The 21,520-nt window shown below is 38.1% G+C and overlaps 1 protein-coding gene across 13 annotated transcripts in view; it reads right to left on the bottom strand.

The window, feature by feature from the left end:
* SYNE2 (spectrin repeat containing nuclear envelope protein 2) overlaps positions 1-21,520 on the bottom strand; it is a 374,347-nt gene that overhangs the window by 198,076 nt on the left and 154,751 nt on the right. For all 13 annotated transcript variants that reach the window (XM_021941295.2, XM_021941294.2, XM_021941291.2 and 10 more), the window contains exons 31-43: positions 21,130-21,309; positions 18,732-18,882; positions 11,344-11,502; positions 10,026-10,187; positions 7,677-7,778; positions 6,268-6,468; positions 5,755-5,926; positions 4,976-5,088; positions 3,377-3,579; positions 2,798-2,917; positions 2,408-2,699; positions 1,107-1,258; positions 52-361 (exon numbers count right to left, since the gene is read on the bottom strand). In XM_021941295.2, the coding sequence (XP_021796987.2) occupies positions 52-361; positions 1,107-1,258; positions 2,408-2,699; positions 2,798-2,917; positions 3,377-3,579; positions 4,976-5,088; positions 5,755-5,926; positions 6,268-6,468; positions 7,677-7,778; positions 10,026-10,187; positions 11,344-11,502; positions 18,732-18,882; positions 21,130-21,309 (2,317 nt within the window). The remainder of the gene's footprint in view (positions 1-51; positions 362-1,106; positions 1,259-2,407; positions 2,700-2,797; positions 2,918-3,376; positions 3,580-4,975; positions 5,089-5,754; positions 5,927-6,267; positions 6,469-7,676; positions 7,779-10,025; positions 10,188-11,343; positions 11,503-18,731; positions 18,883-21,129; positions 21,310-21,520) is intronic.

A 21,520-nucleotide genomic window follows, 5' to 3' on the forward strand; every position in this document is an offset into this window, starting at 1 on the left:
ACTTATGTGTAATTAGAACAATCATTTAAAGCATTATTTTGACCACCTCACCTGCAGTTGTTGAAGAAGACTTTCATGTAGATGCTTTATTTCCAGCCAAGGCTCTTCACTGAAGCTGGGATTTTTAGTGCACTCCAAGAGGTAATTTCCTTGAGATTTTAACTCCTTTAGCAAGGATGTCAAATCTTGTGCTTTCTTGAGGAATTTCTTATAAATCTTTAACTGAGCTTTCTTCTCCTGCAGACCATGTTGTAGAGCAAAACCTGCTTCCTGTTTCTTCTTTAGTTCTATGAGCATTAATCTCAGATCTTCCTTACTTTGTAAATATTTCTCTCCTTCTAGTAGAAGCTTTTCTTGATGGCTAAATTTCATAAAATATTTTATAAATGAAATGATATTTAGCAAAATGGACTAGCATTTCGCATATTATGTAACATACATCTTAATAAACATTAAAATAACACTAATATACACTGTTTCCAGACACTCTTGATATTATAACATTCTAAATAACACTGTTTAGCTCAGAAACCAAGACAGAAAGTATTGGAGTATTACTAAAAAATAATTGTTTTCTGTTACATAATTTGACCAGAGAATATTTAATAATTTAGATTTCAAACAAGTCCCAACAGTTTCTATTAATTATATTTTCCCATATTTTACTTCTTCACAAAGTAAAATAAACATTCAGTATATTAACCAACTAACTAGTTTATGCTTTCTATAGCTTAAAATTAAGATCTGATTGGCTCTTCAGACAAAACATAAAATTCACCTTTCTAAATATTAAAATGTACCATTGTAGACATGATATGAATTAAGAATTTTCACTAGAATTACATTCATTGGATTCAGCCAACATTTATCAATGTTCACATATTTAAGAATTTCTTAAAATAAATATTTAAGAGTATTAATTATTCTACAGTGATACCACGCAGATAATGAGGTTGTCTGGTTCTGGTTTCTGTCTCTGACACTGTGGATGTCCCTGACATTACTGACTTTCTTTATATTCAAACCCAGGAGGCAGACAAAACATACTCGTTATGGCTTCACTGGGCAATGGGAAATGATGCAAGTGGTGCAGGCATGCCCTTTACCTTAGGTAGGTACTAGCTAAATGGAGTGTGTTGTCCCACTGGTTGCTGATATCAGTGAGGGTCTTCTGAACCAGCGGGGCCTCGCTGCTCTCAGCCTGCTTCATGATGGTCTCTATTCTGGCATCCCCTTCAGGCTTCAGCAAGATTATTTCCTGAATTAAATAAAAGACATTTCATAATGTCATTTGCATTACTTAGAGATACTACATGGTATCTCTTTATTTGTAAGCTTCATATAGAGATTCTATCTGTAGTGTATATTTCAACATAATCTTTTCATTTTTATATGTACCCAAAAGACAAAGATATCTCTCTTCACATTATATACAGTTAGTTCTCCATAAATATTTGTCAGTTTGAGCTGACTGCATTCCTGTCCTTCTCTAGATTTTCAATACTTCCTTTACGCCCCCAAAACTCCAGCAAAACCTCTTCCTATCCACTCTATTATTTATGGATGGAGAGTTATGATAACAATCTGATAAGACATTTTTATAACCTAAGCATTGACTTATGACTTCCCATAGGAAAATGCAGTGTCCCTCATGCCAACTCTTGTTTCTCTACCATGACATAATTAATTCTCATTCTCACTTTCTCTGGGAAACCGTCTGGATATAATCCCAGATGACTCTGATTATTTACTAAGTCTCACCAACCTTAAGAGCTCACGATTTTTGACCATTTCTTCCTCTAAGAATGCTTCAACGAATGTGATTTCAATTCTCCTAGAGTTCTTTTGAAGCACAAGTGCTTCTGTCCCCTGTATTTTTATCTAGTGATTGAATTTTTAAATTTACTATAATTAAATTTTAATTTTTAAAATTGTTTATTGAATCTCCCCTTAGATAAAAAGGGAGCCCAAGGGAGCCTGAGACTTCCTTGCTTTCCCCGCCCACTATCTAATAACCTTTTATGAACCATATCCACTCTGAAGAATTCCCCTGCCTCGACATTGCTGATGCTTCTGCTACACTGACATATGTTCTTTTGACATCCCAGCAAACTCCCCTCCACTAGCAGCTCTGATCCATTGTCTTTATCTCAATTCTTCTGCACTCAGTGAAGATGGACAATAGGCACTGCTCTCTCTAAGACAGGACATGCTTTCTCTCTTTCATTTGCATCAAAATAATTTTAGATTCGTCACAACCCTTCTTTTTTGTAAGCTCAGTGATCTGAATTTCTTCAACCATTCCACAGTGATCTGATTTTCCATTAAGAAGCATTTAGATTTCCTCTAAATCTTTTCAAAACTAGAGTTCACTCAGATTTCTGAAATTTAGTTTCCGTAGTTATACCTTGATTTTTTGGATTCTTTCCTCAAGTGGCATTTTGCCTTCGGATGAATTCAAAACCATAAGGGACTCTTTAATCTCCTTTATCCAATGAATTACATCATGTGCAAGATCATTAAAGCTCTGGTCCTCTGTGGGTGGTAACTTATCCTCTTCCTCGATTTCACTTAGTTGTCTCAGTAATGTCTGGTATCTATCCATCAAACATGTTGACTCCATTATTATATCTTCTTCTTCAGTAAACCCATATTCCTTCAAAGAGTTGTTCAACTGGGCCACAGATTCAAACTGCTCACTGTAAATTCCAAATAGCATTTAAAGTTTATAGGAGTAACCACACCATGGAAGAAACCATATTCCCAGGTAATATATTTCATACGAGATCAGCTATACCTCTTTCTAGCTAAAGCTTGGCAGAACAGCTCAGTTTTCTCCCCTGATTCTTCCATTCCTTTCCATTTTTCTTCTTGATTAGTCATCCACTTACTCAGGTTTCTGTGGTCATCCTGGAGTCTAAAAGAGCATTACCCACGTTTAAATACAAAATTAGCAAAAAGTGTTTATACCAAAGAAAAGGATGGCACAAATGTTGTGACTCAACCAGGTTTTTATAATATATGTTTGTTACAATTTAGAGAGAATTTAATTTGTAATATAACAAAATCTAAATAACAGCCTATATGATAGCGGGGTTCTATAGTATTAAAGAAAACCACACGAATGTCTCATAGAGAACAGGAAACATACAGAAAACTTTTTTTAGACTATCCCATGAATCTTTGCTACATTAAATAATGTGAAGATTTTCCCCAAATTTTTATATTTCTAGCATCAAACCTGGATTGAAAAGTACGCCTTTTGTGTGTGAAATTTGTGTGTACTGCATATCCCAGTGCTCTCTGTGCTGAGGCAGAGTACAAGTAAAGATACGGTTAGAAAACATGTTATTTAGATATCACCTTTATTTCCTACCTCAGTAACTGCTGCAAGGAGTCTTCAAGCTCCTTTGCTCGAGCCTGGCATATGGACTCCATATTTTCTAATTCGAATTCCTGACCCACGAGCCAACTGGTTAGCTCCTTCACACGTGCTTTGGGCAGATGCTTCTTCACATGCTTCAGTACACTGTCCACCTGCTTTATTTTACTGTTTCTTCCTTCAAGAGTCAAGAAATCCTTCAGAAAGACAAAAAGTCCATTACAATCTCCAGGTAAGTCTGAATGTGGACTCTGCCACCCTCACAACACTTTTCCAAACCAGTACACAGACATTCCACCTTCTTAAGATCCTATACAAAAGAAGGGTGATGGAGATGTGGCTCTCTCCAATGGCAGATGATTTATAATAGTTCTAGAACGCACATGTACATTTACATTTACTTCTGACTTCCAAGGAATTATATCAAGCAAAGTAACACAGAGCCACTGGGAAGATCAGCAGGAGCAAGACCAGTTACATTTTCCTATCCTGGCTGTGTCCAACTTCTCCACAGACTATTCTGTATTTAACGTTGCCCAAATTAGAATTCTATCTCAATGTTTATGTTTCAAGGTTTGGGTATCAATTGTTAAGGCCCATGCAATGGGGAAAATTAAAGGCAAACAAGCAAACAAAAAAAAGATGGGACTTCAAATTGTTAAAAGAGAAGAGAGGTGATTCTATCAGTAAAGAATGGTACATCAAAGCAAGGAATTAAACAGGGAACATTCAGTGCCATTTGATAAGCTTAAGAACATAACTTATCTTCAAAACATTAAAGTGATTAAGATTTTAGGGTACCATAGGCCTTTCATACGCCCCCATGAACTCTGCCTTTCATTTCAGGATATCCTCCACCACGTTCCAACCAGAAATGTACTGAAGTTCAGTGGCAATTTTTAAAAGAAATATAACGGGGAAAAGATGTATAAACAAGTCAAAATTCCTCTTTCAAGAAAGGGGATTTTAAAGTCCAAATTAGGTCTTTATTTTTTATCAAACATGATTTGAACACAACTGAATTCACCAGTGGACACTAAATTAAACAGTATCTTAGAATATATGTAAAAGTAGAGATTCTGTAAGCCATTTGTACACATATCCAATAAATAGTCTTAAATATCTGGGAAAAGGCCAAGTTATTTGGGAATATTATCTTTTATGTGAAAATATTAGTGAGTCAAAGTACTTATTACTCTATTTCTTTTTTATTTGAGACAGGGTCTCACTCTGTCACCCAGGCTAGAGTGCTGGAGTGCAGTGGCATGATCTCAGCTCACTATACCCTCCTCCTCCCAGGCTCAAGCAATCCTCTTACCTGGGACTACAGGTACTTGCTGCCACCCCCAGCTAATTTTTGTATTTCTTGTAGAGACAAGGTTTCACCATAAACTTAGTGAACCTTTCGCCAAGGTTCGAGACCCAGGCTGGTCTCGAACTCTTGAGCTCAACTGATCCACCCGCCTCAGCCTCCCGAAATGCTAGGATTACAGGTGTGAGCTACTGCACTCAGCCTCCCTATTTATTAGAGTTCTATGCCTCCAGTATTTTAGTATTGGAAATTTTTATAAAAAATGTACATATATCTCTTACAGAAAGTTTTTGTAGCTTTTGTTCCACACTCTTTTTTGTTTCTGATGATTCAAAACACTCCTTAAGGTTCATTTTAATGTTGTTGAACCAATCATTAAAGTTCTTGCATTGATCTGCAGGGGGGGAAAAAAGCTCTATTCATTCAAGGAAGACTTCATATATCTTGTTAAAGTGAGAGATTTTGAAACTTGTTTCCCATGCCATAGATACACATTATCGTGAAAGTGGTAATAAACTCTGAAACCTTTCACCAAGGTTTCAGACCCAGGCTGGTCTCAAACTCTTGAGCTTAAGCGATCCACCCGCCTCAGCCTCCCAAAGTGCTAGAATTACAGGCGTGAGCTACCGCGCCCAGCCTCCCTGTTTATTTAGATACAGTTCTACACCTCCAGTATTTTTACTGCAATTAATCCAATAATTGTAGTGTATTTTCTACACCAAACGTCCAAGCATACAGGATACTCAAAGACACTGCCCGGACAGCTTGTGCACCAGTATTTCCCCAGACTCACCAACCACAGTGAGCAGGTCAAACACTAGGACCTTGGTGACTTACCTTCAAGAAAGAAAGAAAGATTTGGAGCTTGCAAGAACTAGATGTTATTTATGTCAAGCATAAATCAGTCTTTGCTCCCAAAAGATTTAACTGATCATTATTTCCTTAAATGTAGTCTGTGCAAACCATCTCCAAGTCAGGCTTAGATTAGCCTTTGTGTTCATAGTACTACATTCATACTTCAAGAGTCCCAGAAACAAAATAAGAGAAATGTTGCACTCACCATTCAATAACTTAGAAAAGTGATCTTGTAAAACACTTTTTTTGGTATTAAATAAATCACTGACACTTTCGTATTGCTTTTTCAATTCCGAGAGTTCAGGAGTCAGACAACCTATTTGATTCTCAAGTAATATCATACTGTGTTTTTGCTGTAGAATTTGCTGTTGTATCTCCTAAAGGTATAAACAAACAACAACCATTAAATCTTAAAACAGGCTCAAATTACACAAAGCATATTAGATCTCAATGGTTTTGTAAAAATCTCAATGACTCTCAGTTGAGTGGATTCACTTTCTCTTTGCTAGTAAATGTATGATACAATGCAAGTTAATATCAATTAATTATCATCCACAAGGCAATTCAAAGATGAAAATGTTAAATATACAAAAGTGGTTTTTCTGAGTTTTCTTCTTCAATCTTTTTTTCTATTTTTATTAACTCCTAAGAGCTCAAGACAACTGTAAATAGTGTGAAAATATATCTGAACCACAGAAGACAAGCAGCTGGGTAGCACCTCTAGTTTAGTGAAGATCTCCAAGCTGTCAGAAGGAGACAGGGCTTTTAAGAGGGATTCAGTCATCCCGATCTGGGTCTTGGCTTGGTCGAGATCCTCCCTTAGCTCAGCAGTGCTGCCACTGAGTGCATGGCAGTTGGATTCTCCTGTTAAACACTTCTGTACATGTTCCATCTTGTTCAAAATAGAGGACTCCATGACCTGAAATCATGAAACATATGAAGTAGTATAATGGTCATTATTTAACTACATTTAAGACAACTGTATTGCTAGAGAATGGGTTGAGATTACTTCATTTCAATGTGAAAATGCATTCTTCTCACTGTTCTACATTTTTCTATGTCACTGATACAATTTGAATTTTGCCTTCAAAGGATAAAGCATAACATAAAAAACTGAGATGGATATTCTGACTTTTTTCTAAGAGACAAACTTGATCCTTCCCCTCAACACAAGTTTAATCTAGCATACTAACTAAGGTGCTATCTCATGGTGCTCATGACATAAAACATAAATAAAAACATAAATAAAAAATTAAATAGCCAGCTTTTTATTGAGTATTTATGATCTACACAGCATTGTGGTAAGCACTTTGTGTACAAAATACAGGCTTAAGAACATTAAGTAACTTGTCCAAGATCATAAAGCTAGTAGGTAGTACAGCCAGAACCTCACCCAGAAGGTCTTAACTCCAGCGCTCATATTCAACCACTATGCACCTAGCTCTAAGAAAAACAAAAATAAATCTCTTCACACAACAGAAAATCATACTTGGGGCAATCTCTCTCTTTCTCCATCTAGCAAATAATAAACCTAGGATGACTTGAGTGAAATTCTCCTTCCTATACCCAAGAAACACATAGAAAATCATCATTACTTTACATAGACGCACAGGCAACATTTGCCCTCCATACCTGAGGCCTGTGAAATAGGTGAGGGGAAAATAAAGGAATACAAAAATATAATATCATTCATGCTAAATATGGAATAAATATATTTAACTATATCTACTATCAGAAGTTTGGTGGGACTTAACATAGGAATTGAATAAATGATCCTAATTTTATTTTAGGTTTAGAATGCATGGTTTACAAGCGTTATTTCAGAGGCTATAGGGCAAGTTTGTCCAATCCACGGCCCAACACAAATTCCTAAATTTTCTTAAAACATTATGAAATTTTTTTGCTATTGTTAGTGTATTTCATGTGTGGCCCAAGACAATTCTTCTTCCAATATGGCCCAGAGAAGCCAAAAGACCGGACACCCCTGTTATAGAGAATCTTTAATTGGGCCTTTTTTTCCCTCTTTTAGAGACAGGGTCTTGCTCTGTCGCCCAGGCTGGAGTGCAGTGATATGATTATGGCTTACTGAAGCCTCAATAACTGAAACTTTTAAATAAAAATTCTTACCTGCAATTCAAGAGGTATTTCACTGCTTTGGAGCAAAAACTGTATTTCAGCCACTCTTCTAGAAAATTCTGAAGTTTTTTGTTCATGGACTTGTAATTCTTCCTAAAACATGTAATTTTAAAGGAGAGTGTCTTTTTATTTCATACCTTATTTTCTGATACCCATAATTACTAGTGTTTATATACAGAAACTGAGAGACCCCTTGAATTTCCCATAATCATGTGTCTCAGTGTCCTAGAAGTTACAAATCCAAGTGCCTTCAGGGGTCAGGCAAATGCTACAACCAAGTGTCTTTCTAGGTATAAGACAAGAGAAAGGCTAGGCCTGTGCCATGAGAGAATGCACAGTCTGCCTTAAGGCATTCAATTTCATGAACATATTTATAAATTGCATACCTCATGTGTGCGCATCCGCACGCATGCACACACACACACACACACATACACGCACACACAATTTTAGCAGATTTTGGCCCACAGCTGTCAGTTTACAATTCTTAACATCAGATTTTTAAACAACCTGTAATCCAAGACAAATTTAATAGAAATGATTCATTTATACTTAGAAAATCATAGTTTTATTTAATACCTATTATAATATATCCAAGAAACTCAAAATCTCCAAACAGTTAAAACACTTTTTCCAAATGTGTAAAAATAAATACATAAATTAAAAAGTGAATAAAAGTGAGAATTAGAGACAAAATAAGATTTGAGGCATTAGCATACATTCTTAATGTTACGTTGAACCATATATAACTGGCAACAGTCGGCTGTTTTCTGACCTAGCAAGAGAGCAAATTTTTTTTTTTTTTGGGAGACGGAGTCTCCCTCTGTCGTCCAGGATGGAGTACAGTGGTATCATCTCTGCTCACTGTAACCTCTGCCTCCCCAGTTCAAGCTATTCTCCTGCTTCCGCCTCCCACGTAGCTGGGATTACAGGCACCCACCACCACACCCAGCTAATATTTTCGTATTTTTAGTACAGACAGGGTTTCACCATGTTGGCCAGGCTGGTCTCAAACTCCCAACCTCAAGTGATCTGCCTGCTTCAGCCTCCCAAAGTGCTGGGATTACAGGTGTGAGCCACCACACCCAGCTGACAACAAATTTATATGATTCAAACAAGTAATATGTAAACAAACAAGAAATTAGGAAGAATTCTTCCTAGAGGTGAAAGAGAAATAACTTTGATTCTTTCCAGATGCCACAACCTGAGATTGTTGTTTTAAAAAGTAGTTTTTCTTGCAGCTGTATAAAGATGGTGATACATAGCCATGTATTTTTTCTAATCTTTATAAGGCATTGTTTAATTCAAATACGAAGAAGGTTGTCTATAATCATGGTCTAGATCAGAGGTTAACAAACTCTAGCCAGAGGGTTGATAGCCTGTTTTTATAAATAAAGTTTTTACTGGAAACCAGCTACTTTCAAGCATTTATATTGTCTCTCACTGTTTTCATTCTCCAACAGCAGGGGTGAACAGTTGTGGCAGACGCAAATGATCCACAAGCCTAAAATATTTACTATATGGCCCTTTAAGAAAAAGTCTACTGGCTGGCCTAGTGACTCACACCTGTAATCCCAGCACTTTGGGAGGCTGCGGTGGGCAGACCACAAGGTCAGGAGTTCAAGACCAGTCTGACCAACATAGTGAAACCCTGTCTCTACTAAAAATACACAAAAAATTAGCCAGGCGTGATGGTGTGCGCCTGTAATCCCAGCTACTCAGGAGGCTGAGGCAGGAGAATCACGTGTACCCAGGAGGCGGATGTTGCAGTGAGCCGAGATTGTGCCACTGCACTCCAGCCTGGGCAACAGAAAGAGACTTTGCCTCAGAAAAAAAAAGAAAAGAAAAAGTCTGCCAACCCCTGGGGTCTGTTTCACTACCTAGGAGCAATTATGCATTTAGTTGGTGCTGTTGCTAGGAATTCTTCATCTTTTTCATACTACCAATCCCTTTGGCAATCTGGTGAAGCCTATAGATCCCTTGTGTAATAGCATTTTAAAAATAAAGCATAAACTAAATAATGTAGAATTACAAAGGAAAAGAATTACATGATAATTATCAAAATATTAAAAACAATTTGTGATACATAATACTAGCACATGTTTCCCTATTATATAACAAGATCTAGCAATAGACCTACTAAATCCTATACTTTCAAAGTAGTGGTAAGGGTAATAGATTCAACAACTGAATAATGATCCAAAAATATCTGTGATTTTCTTGATAACAAAGTCACATATGCGCATCGTAATATGTTTGTTGACTATATTCATAAAAAATAAAAATAAAAAAATGTCAATTGTGTACCAAGAAAAGCATGTATTTTATCTGTTAAATTACCTTCAGCCTTTCTCTGTCCTCTTCAGTCAATTGATGTAATTCCATTTTTTGAAGGGCCTTTTCTGTCCCCTCATCAATGACATTTTTTAAGTTAAAAAGTTTGTCCCACAAAGCTAGAGCTCGACCAAGATTTTCATAGTAGTCTTCTGTCTTTTCATTTATCTACCATAATTTAAAAAGAGAAACAACATATGTAGCTGTGAAAAGTTTGAAAACCACCGTTTCAGCCAAACACTGTTTTAAAATAAAATTTTAGTTTACTATTACTGGATAATTTGCTTTATTCATCAACAAAAATTTGCTTTAACATATCATGTAGTTCTTTCTCTTAAAAATTAAAAATAAAAAAATAAAACGTACCTGATTTGCTGCAGCTTATATGCAATTTAAATCAACAATCTTCCTAATTTCTTTTTTTTTTTTTTTTTTGAGATGGAGTCTCACTCCGTCACCCAGGCTGGACTGCAGTGGCGCCATCTTGGCTTACTGCAACTTCCGCCTCCTGGGTTCAAATGATTCTCCTGCCTCAGCCTCCCGAGTAGCTGAGATTAAAGACATGCACCACCATGCCCAACTAATACTTGTATTTTTAGTAGAGATGGGTTTCACCATGTTGGCCAGGTTGGTCTCGAACCCCTGACCTCAGGTGATCCACCCATCTCAGCCTCCCTCCCAAAGTGCTAGGATTACAGGTGTGAGCCACCACACCTGGTCTAGTCTTCTTCATTTCTAAACTACATTTTTTTTTTTTTTTGGTTAAATGGTGCTTTTAAAAACCCAGATGATAGCCGGGCGAGGTGGCAGGAACCTGTAGTCCCAGCTACTTGGGAGGCTGAGGCAGGAGAATGGCATAAACTCGGGAGGTGGAGCTTGCAGTGAGCCGAGATCGCGCCACTGCACTCCAGCCTGGGTGACAGAGTGAGACTCCGTCTCGGGAAAAAAAAAAAAAAAAAAAAAAACCCAGATGAAAACATAATGCAGATGAGTTCTTAGTTTGTAATTAATAAAAACTAGTAATATCATTACTACTCAACCAAAATTACATTAAATATGTAGTTAAACATCAGTATACTGCATCAACAGGCAATACATTAATGAACTTATCTTTAAAAAGCCAAGTATGTATTTCTATATGTACAAGATGATGAACCCATCTGTTAGTAGTCCCAACTCGGGGTTAAAATTAATTCCTAAGTTTTATATAATTTGAACATTTTTACAATGAGTATTTTCGAATCTTGAATTAAATAAAAATACTAAAGACACAAAAAAAATTGGAAACAAAATTAAATTTGCAGTCAATGAAATTATCACTTACATCAAGCCATCTATCCACAATAATATTAGCCTCTTTTTCAAAAGGGGGTTCTTCAAAAGTTTTCATTTTATTTAGATAAAATTGTAGATTTTTGCAGATCTGGTTTATCTTGTCTACAACTTCTAAATGCTCATTAAATTCTTCTTTGACAATTTCAATCTGTAAAAAAGATATGAAAGTTATTTTTGATATATTGATATAGACAAACAGCTAAGAATCACAATTCTATTGTTGGATATTAAGCTTAAAAACAATATCCAACAAAGCGTAATACCTTCTTACATTGTTCTTTTTTAAAGTAGGCTTTCATTGTCCCACTTTCTCAATGAAAAGTTTTTAGCATCCTAACCATTGGTTCAATGTTAATCCTATACTCAAATTTCCTCCCACTTGACATGATGAAATTTTTATAGTGGTCTAAAACCATATTTCTTATCCATATGAAATAAGATTCTACCTGCCAAAAAAAGCATCTGCATTCAATGGCATTAAAAAAAAAAAAAAGACAGTCCCTACATCTGCCTAATGAGAATCATCTTTTTGATATCAAAGAACCTAAGCACTTATCTGAATAAAATACACAGAACTCTAAGACATCTTGGATTCTAATCACTGGGATTAGATCACTGGGAACTAATCACTGGGAAACTAAGCAACATACTTCTAAATACGAGTCAAAGAGGAAGTCTCAAGAGAAATTTTTAAATACATCAAATGGAATGAAAATAAAACACGAAAACTTGTGTAGCACAGTTAAAGTATTGCTGAGAGGGAAATTTATAGCATTAAATGCATACATTAAAAACGAGGAAAAATCTGAAATCAATCATCTAAATGACCACTTCAAGAATCTAAGAAAAGAACAAAATAAACCCAAAGCAAGCAAAAGGAAGGAAATAATAAAAATTAAAACAGAAATCAATTAAGTTGAAAATTCAAGAACATTAGGGAAAAAATCAATAAAATAAAGAGCTAGTTCTTTCAAAAGATCAGTAAAATTGATAAACTTCTAGAAAGACTGACAAAAGCAAAGAGAGAAGAAAGCAATACCAGTACTAGGAATGAAACAGGGATACCACTACAGACACTACAGACATCAAGCAGATAATAAGAGAATGCTACAAATAACTTTACACACACAAATTTGAAAACTTCGAGGAAATGGACAGATACTTTGAAAAACACTACTGCAACTCATCCAATATTAAATACATAATGTGAATTGCCCTATTAATATTAAAGAAATTGAATGAATAATGTAGAAACTCCCCAAAAAGAAATCTACTGGTCCAGATGGTTTCACTAGAGAATTTGATCAAACATCTAAAAGAGATTTAACAGCAATCATATACAATCTCTCTTGGAAAACTGAAGAGAAGGAAACACTCCCAATTAATTTTATGAAAGCCAGTTTTACAGTACCAAAAAGAAACTACAATATCTCTCAAGGATATTTACACAGAAATCCTTAATAAAATATTAGCAAATATAATTCAGGAACACATATAAAAAAAGGAATTATAGGCCGGGCGCGGTGGCTCAAGCCTGTAATCCCAGCACTTTGGGAGGCGGATCACGAGATCAGGAGATCGAGACCATCCTGGCGAACACGGTGAAACCCCGTCTCTACTAAAAAATACAAAAAATTAGCCGGGCATGGTAGTGGGCGCCTGTAGTCCCAGCTACTCGGGAGGCTGAGGCAGGAGAATGGCGTAAACCCGGGAGGCGGAGCTTGCAGGGAGCCCAGATCGCGCCACTGCACTCCAGCCTGGGAGGCAGAGTGAGACTCCGTCTCAAAAAAAAAAAAAAAAAAAAAGGAATTATATACCATGACCAAATAAGGTTTATTCCAGGAATGCAAGCCTAGTTTAACATCCAAAAATCAATCAATGTAACCCACCATTTTAACAAGCTGATGGAAATAAATTATATAATCATGTCAGTTAATGCAGAAAAAGCACACAAAATGATATAACCACTCTGAAAAACATTCTGATAGTTTCCTTAAAAAATAAACATGCAGGCTGGGCATTGTGGCTCACACCTGTAATCCCAGCACTTTGGGAGGCCGAGGCGGGCGGATCATGAGGTCAGGAGATCGAGACCATCCTGGCTAACACGGTGAAACCCCGTCTCCACTAAAAAAATACAAAAAAATTAGCCGGGGTGGTGGCGGGTGTCTGTAGTACCAGCTACTTGGGAGGCTGAGGCAGGAGGATGACATGACCCAGGAGGCGGAGCGTGCAGTGAGCCAAGACTGCACCACTGCACTCCAGCCTGGGCAACAGAGTGAGACTCCATCTCAAAAACAAACAAACAAACAAACAAAAAAACCCTGCAGGCCAGACAGTGCCATTACAGCAGTGGCTCATGCCTGTAATCCCAGCACTTTGGGAGGCCGAGGCAGGTGGATCACCTGAGGTCAAGAGTTCGAGATCAGACTGACCAATATGGTGAAACCCCATCTCTACTAAAAATACAAAAAAATTAGCCAGGTGTAGTGGCATGCACCTGTAGTCCCAGCTACTCAGGAGGCTGAGACAGGAGAATTGCTTGAATCCAGGAGGCGGAGGCTGCAGTGAACCAAGATTGTGCCATGGCACTCCAACCTGGGCAACAGAGCAAGACTCCATCAAAAAACAAACGAACAAACAAAAACAAAAAACCCCATGCAATTAACATATGACCCAGCAAGCACACTCCTGGACACATCCCTGAGAAACAAAAACTTATATTCACCAAAGACTCCTTCACAAATGTTTATAGCAGCTTTATTCATAATAGTCCAAAATTGGAAAGAAGCCAGATGTCCTTCAGTGGGTGAAGAGTTAAACTGTGACACATTCATACCATGGAATACTGCTCAGCAAGAAAGAGGAACAAACTATCAATATATGGAAGAACCTGAATGAATCTCCACAGAATAATCTATGTGAAAATAGCCAATCCCAAAGTTACATACTATATAATTTCATTTATGTAGCATTTTAAACATAGTAAAATTATAGAAATAGAGACTATATTTGTGGTTGTCCGGGATTAGAAGGGGTGGGAGGAAGAGGGAAGTAGATGGGGCTAGAAAATGACAATAAGAAGAATCCTTGTAGTAACAAAAATGTTCTTTATCTTGACTGTATTGATGTCAATATCCTGATTGTGATATTCTAGTTTTACAAGATTTTACCATTGGGGAAACTCAGTATAGGATACTTGGGATCTCTTTGTATTACTGTTGCATGTGAGTCTACCATTATCTCAAAATAAAGGCTAATTTAAAAATTAATATTAAATAAAATCTTTAAAATGAAAAATCAATAACTGGGGAGGTTTGTCTTCCAACTAGATGCTGATTGATACACTGGCAGAGCTGAGATCAAAACCCAGGTCTTCGCTCTCCTGGTTCAGAACTCTGCACTGGAACACAATAAATGTTTGTCCACAAAGATGGAAGTAGAGGCCATTATCCTAAGAGAAATAACTCAGAAAGTCAAATACCGATATGTTCTCACTTATAAGTGGAAGCTAAGCAAAGGGGGAACACAGACATATGTAGTAGAATAATAGGCCTTAGGGACTATAAAAGGTGAGACAGTGGGAAAGGGGTGAAGGCTGAAAATTTACCTATTGGTAAATGTCCACTATTTGGGTGATAGGTACACTAAAATGCCAGACTCTTTCATTACACAATATACTCATGTAAGAAATTTGCACTTGAGACTGGATTAAGAAAATGTGGCACATATACACCATGGAATACTATGCAGCCATAAAAAAGGATGAGTTCATGTCCTTTGTAGGGACATGGATGAAGCTGGAAACCATCATTCTCAGCAAACTATCACAAGGACAGAAAACCAAACACCACATATTCTCACTCATAGGTGGGAATTGAACAATGAGAACACTTGGACACAGGAAGGGGAACATCACACACCGGGGCCTGTCATGGGGTGGGGGGAAGTGGGGAGGATAGCATTAGGAGATATACCTAATGTAAATGATGAGTTAATGGGTACAGCACACCAACATGGAACATGTATACATATGTAACAAACCTGCACGTTGTGCACATGTACCCTAGAACTTAAAGTATAATAAAATAAAATTTAAAAAATTTTAAAAAAAGAAACTTGCACTTGTACTCCCTAAATATACCAAAAAAAAAAATTTATTGAGGAAAAAAATTTTTAAGCAAAAATGTTTGTTCAATTAAATTAAAAAAATTTCATTTGATATATTTCATCTAACCGAACAAACTAAGTTTTTTTTTGCCTGCAAAGAACTTTCTTGTTAAACTAGCACAAGCTTCCACAGGGTGATGAGAAAAGAAGGGGCAAGAGAGTGTAATTTTAGCATTGGCAGAACTATGGGTTTTGTTTTACAGCAAATGGAAGGAGTAAAATAAAGGGAACTAGGCCCACTTTGACATTTCCAAACTTTAATAGTCTCCTGACATTCCAGCCTTCTAGTCTAACATTTTGCACTTCTGTCTTTCATTAAAGAGAGTAGAACTTTGTCACCATATCCTAGATAAACATCCAGGTTACCACAGTTTTGAAGGACAAAAGTTCTCAGTGGTATCATATTCCAGGCACTGCTGCAAAGCAGGATAAAGATCCATGCTACAGAAATGGACTGTTTGTGAAGATAGTACCTGTGTCATCACAAAATTAACTGAAAGTTATGTTAATAATTAGTACTAAAATCTGCTTTTTTTCAGACAGTTTTTTAAAAACCTAACAAAAGAATTAAATATTAGTGTATTAAAACTTCCATATCTTTCATACAAAATAAAAGATTATTTCAGCAAACATAGAAGTACCCATATACTAGAGGTACAATTCTCATTTTAATAAAATAAGGAAAGCCGAGACTGTTGTTTCTTAAAGGTAGTTATAATTATTTTATTAATTTTAAAAATACCTTTTGCAGTTGACTAAGGAGTACAGACAAAGCAGAGTTCATTAATTTTTACTTCTGCTATATACATACTTCAAATATGTCTTCAGGGCAGGCAGTTTTATGCAGTGATTGAAACAGTGAAATAACAAGTTTAACACGGTGGATTAAATATATATGTTTGTCTCTCTTTCCTCCTCACATGCTACTTTAACAACAGAAAAGAATTTAAAATGGTACAAACCAACAAGCACACAGAGAACAGAGGATGACAATACTCTCAGGTGGAAGGTGAGAAGTTGGGAAGCTGGAAAGCTGAAGAATGAGTAACTGACTCACCAAAACTAAAGCTGAAACTTTGGTCTAGAAGGAGATGGGATAGTGGGGAGGGTGCAGAGAAGCCAATAAGAAGCAAGGCCATTTGTGCTACAGAATCTCAAAAGGCTAGAAATGACTTCAAGGTAATCATTAAGGCCGAAATACAGTTAGCCTCAAACAGAAAGACTGGATGACATTTTTTAAGAGAAATACATTTAGACTCTCAGGCCCTCTTTCACCTGGTTGGATGGACTCCCTCCATACCCACAGAGATTGACTTTCTGGGGAGGCTCTGGACTTGGGGCTGTGAAATATAGCTGAGGACAGAGGTGAGGTCCAGTTATGATAGCCACAGAGGAGCTAATGATGGCAGAAAGGCCAAGACCTGGGCCTAGATTCCGATTAGGGAGACTCACCCAGGAGAGGAGTCAGCTCCCTGGAGGTGATGAGAAGTTTATTAGTCAGATAAATAACTTATCTAGAAAGTACAGTTTATAGTTACAAGGTTATAGAGTTATGGGGTAGCGGGAAGAGCAGCAGACAGGCCACACGCAGCATGGGGCATCGTAACTGACACTCATCAAAACAGGGCTGAGGAAGGGCGCCAGAAGTGAGGAGGATTTGCATGAACAAGAAAAGCTGCAAGTCAAGAGGGACTAGATATCTGGTCAGCATACAAGGGAGGGTCTCAGGGTCTGTTGAGTAAGGCAGAGACCTTGATCCTAAAACAAGAGTACAAGGTAGGAGACTGCTATCGGGGACACGGCAGAAGGGTGGCTATGCGAACTGGGACACAAGCCCAAGAGGATCTGGTAAGGCTGAACATGCTGGAGTCTCTAAGAACCTAGGAAACCAGAGCTCTTTAAATCTACTGAATGAGGACAGGACCCTTCTAGATCCCAAGACCAGCCAAACCCAAAAGCTGCCTCCACCAGAGGGAACAAGACAGGTTACATCTAAGCAACTGTGACTATCTGCTCATGGTCTTGACAGCTTTGATTAAGTCTGACAAGAAACCAGCTACACAGTCATATATTGTACAGCTGGTATCTAAATAGGGCTGCTTCCGACTGGCCAGCTCTAAGAAACTAAGCCTGAGAAAGTGGGTCCCAGACAAGGGCCATTCCTGACATTCTGGGTGTCACTTGAGCTTCAGGGTTAATAGTTCTAGATAAGGACTAAATTGTCCTATTTAAGCTTTCACTGATGCTGCTCTTAACAACTGGAAAGTTTAATAAAATTGTTTTCCAACCTCCAAGTATATCAAGCAAACTACATTTCACATACTTTTGACACCTTTATAGCACTTTAGCTTAGTACTTATAAATCAATAGAAAAAGGCCAGGTGTGGTGACTCATGCCTGTAATCCCAGCAATTTGGGAAGCAGAGGCGGGCAGATCACCTGAGGTCAGGAGTTTGAGACCAGCCTGGCCAACACGGCAAAACCCTGTCTCTACTAAAAATACAAAAATTAGCTGGGCATGGTGTTGCGCACCTGTAATCCCAGCTACTTGAAAGGCTGAGGCAGGAGAATTGCGGGGAGGGGAGGGGAGAGGAGGGGAGAGGAGGGGAAGAAAGAAACTTTCTGGTGTAGAGTCACAGAGTGCAGTGTAGTATATTCTTTTCTAACTATTCCATTCTTCTGCCACTCTGGTTGATAACCACATAAAATCATAGAAAATAATGACACCTAGTGTCCAAAAATATTACTCTTCTTAGAATATAAACACAGATGGAAGAACGTGGTAATAAGCTTGCACATCTTCACAGAAAATGAGTAAATAAAAGCTAATTTTTCCTTACTCCACTAACAACAGAGAGGATTTTCCCACCATCTTCCGTCAAGCCTGCAATGCAGGGTCAGGTTCCTTGTAAACAGAAAGTCAGTGCAAAGGCTGTTACAGCCTCACAGAGGTGGCAGCAGGCATGAGCAGAAACACAGCCCCAACATCAAAACCCAAACAGAAGAGACCCACCATCAACTCGGCGCCTGTTTCTTTTTTCCAGCCCTGGTGATAAAATACAACACATTTTTAGATACCCGGTAAAATAGGGTCACTAGTAACTTCTTTTAAATGAAGTTTCAAAATGACTTAATCTATCTCTCTTTACTACCAGGCCTGTCAGTGAGGTCACTGTGCAGTTTTTTTCTAACGGAAGCTGGACTCACCTCTGCTATCCTTTTCTTCAGGTTCTCCTTTCCCATGTACGAAGCCTGCAGGGAGATGACACTCTCTTCTTTTTGAATCAAAGTTGTCAAGATGCTTTTAAAATTCTGATATTGTTTTAAGAGCTCCAAAACTCTTCCACATTGTTCAAGACTATGAATAGAAAAATATACAATAGCTAAATGTCCAAAAATAGCAAAACCATTCTTTCTCTTTGCAAGTATACCACATAAATGATGAATAAGGCGTAAAAGACTTTTCCTCTTGATGTGATTCTTAATATTTTTTACCAATTTAACCTAAGAATGATGGCACATCAATATATCTGGCAAGTAGATGGCATAATCTCTGATTAGTACTGTCACTAGGTGAACATTAAAAAGTTACCAGATGTAAGGTCTACAAAGAAACACAGGATTCATCACCCTAAGGAATCAGCATCTCAATTTCATCATTAACCAAAAGACATCTCAGAAAACAGAGCCGCCTTAACGTAACTCTGGCAGATTATTTCAGTATCAATTCAGCAAGTCACAGGTTGTTTCTGTATCTATTCTTTTTTTTTTTTGAGACAGAGTCTTGCTCTCTCACCCAGACTGGAGTGCAGGGGTGCAATCTTGACTCACTGCAACCTCCGCCTCCTGGATTCAAGCAATTCTCCTGCCTCAGCCTCCTGAGTAGCTGGGATTACAGGTAAATGTCACCATGCCTGGCTAATTTTTGTATTTTTAGTAGAGACGGGGTTTTATCATGTTGGCCAGGCTGCTCTTGAACTCCTGACCTCAGGTGATCCGCCTGCCTTGGCCTCCCAAAGTGCTGGAATTATATATAGGTGTGAACCACCATGCCTGGCCTTTTATATATCTAATCTATTCATTCTGGATTTAGTCCTTTTTAAAACGTAAGGCAGTGAGACAATGTGGCAGTTAGGACACCTGGTTTCTACTACAGCTGGGCACTGCTTAGTCTGAGACTCTGGATAAGTTACTTTAGCCTCTTTGAATCTCAATTCTTTCCTCAGTAAAGTCAGAGGGTAGACTAGATCAAATACCACATACAGGGTTCATCTTGACTCCTGTACACTCAGGTTCCAGTAGGAAACAGGAGGTGTACCCCAGTGGAATTCTGAAGATTACGAAAATTTTTGCAACTAGCCCTGACTCTGCAGGAAACACAGCAGTTATTGACAGGCAACATCTCCCATTCAAGTAGGCGCGTGGGGTAAAGTAATGCTCCCAATTCCCAAAGATGCCTGGGCCTAATCCCTGGATCTTGTGAATGTTACCTTACAGGTTACCTCACAAGGCAAAAGGGACTTTGCAGAAGTGATTAAGCTAAGAATCTTAAACTACAGAGATTATCCAGGATTGCCCGTGTGGGCCTGGTGTAATCATAAGGGTCCTTCTGGGAGGGAGGCAGGGAGAGGTGTCAAAGGAGACGTGATGACAGAACAGAGGGCAGAGAGAGATTTGAAGATCCTGCACTGCTGCTTTAAAGATGGAGGAGGGGGACACAGGCCAAAGAATGTAGCAGGAGGCCTCTAGAATATGGAAAAGGCAAGGAAATGAATCTTGCCTAGTGCCTCCAGAAGGAACACAGCTTGATTTTTTTTTTTTTTTTTTTTTTGAGACAGGATCTCGCTCTGAAGTACAGTGGTGCTATCTCGGTTCGCTGAAACCTCAATCTCCCAGGCTCAAGTGATGTTCCCACCTCAGCCTCCTGAGTAGCTGGGACTACAGGCACCTGCAAGCATGCAGGTTAATTTTTTTATATTTTTTTAGAGATGGGGTTTCGCCGTATTGGCCAGGTTGGTCTCGAACTCCTGACCTCAAGTGATCCGGCCACCCCAGCCTTCCAAAGTGTTGGGATTACAGGCATGAGCTACCATGTCTGGCCAATTTTTTTATGTTTTGTAGAGATGGGGTTTCACCATGTTGGCCAGGCTGGTCTCAAACATGTAGGCTCAAGCAATCCTCTCACTTCAGCTTCACGAAGTGCTGGGATTACAGGTGTGAGCCACCTCATGCAGCCTATTTTACCACTTGTGACCTCCAGAAGCATAAGGTAATAAATCCATGTTCTTTTTAAGCCACTAAGTTCGTGGTGATTTGTTTGATGATTTACAGCAATAGGAAACCAACCCAGTTGGGATGGTAATGAGCATAAACACACCATATTGTGTATGTGTTATGCTTCATGGAGAACCTCTTTGCTGCACTCTGGCTATAATTACAATTCTAGGTCTTGTCCCAGACACTGGCCCTGTGAACTCCAGTGGGAAATCCTTAGGTTTGCCCTCCTTTGGGTCCACGGAGACGTGTTTTCAACCCAGCAGTTTGAAAAAGTTAATTGTGCTACAGACAATTTTTCAGATTCAAGAGGGATTCTTTTTTTCCTTACCATTCGGTGACCAAGGCTTTGGCATTCTCCCACAAGAGTACTGTATTTTGGCACTGCTGATTCACGGTTTTTTCTCTGCCGTCTTTGAAGTGTGGAAGAGAATTAGCCATTCCTTGTAAATGTCTCTTCTCTTCTTCATATTCATCTAGAACCTTATCCAGTCTGATTAATGATTTTTTCCTTGATTATGAATGAGAAAAAAGTTTGATAGCCAACTGTTAACCACTGATTCAACACAAATATGGGTAACCTGGGGAGGCACAGTAACCTTAATTTGTCCTCATGAGGTTAATGCCAATATTACACATTCCTGTTACAGAGTTCGGGAGGCTCTTTGCATTTCCAGAATTTTTCTGATTTTTTTTTTTTTTTGGTCTTATTTTGTTTTTCT

This window comes from Papio anubis, chromosome 7 (assembly GCF_008728515.1).
Source record: "Papio anubis isolate 15944 chromosome 7, Panubis1.0, whole genome shotgun sequence".
Lineage (NCBI taxonomy): Eukaryota > Metazoa > Chordata > Mammalia > Primates > Cercopithecidae > Papio > Papio anubis.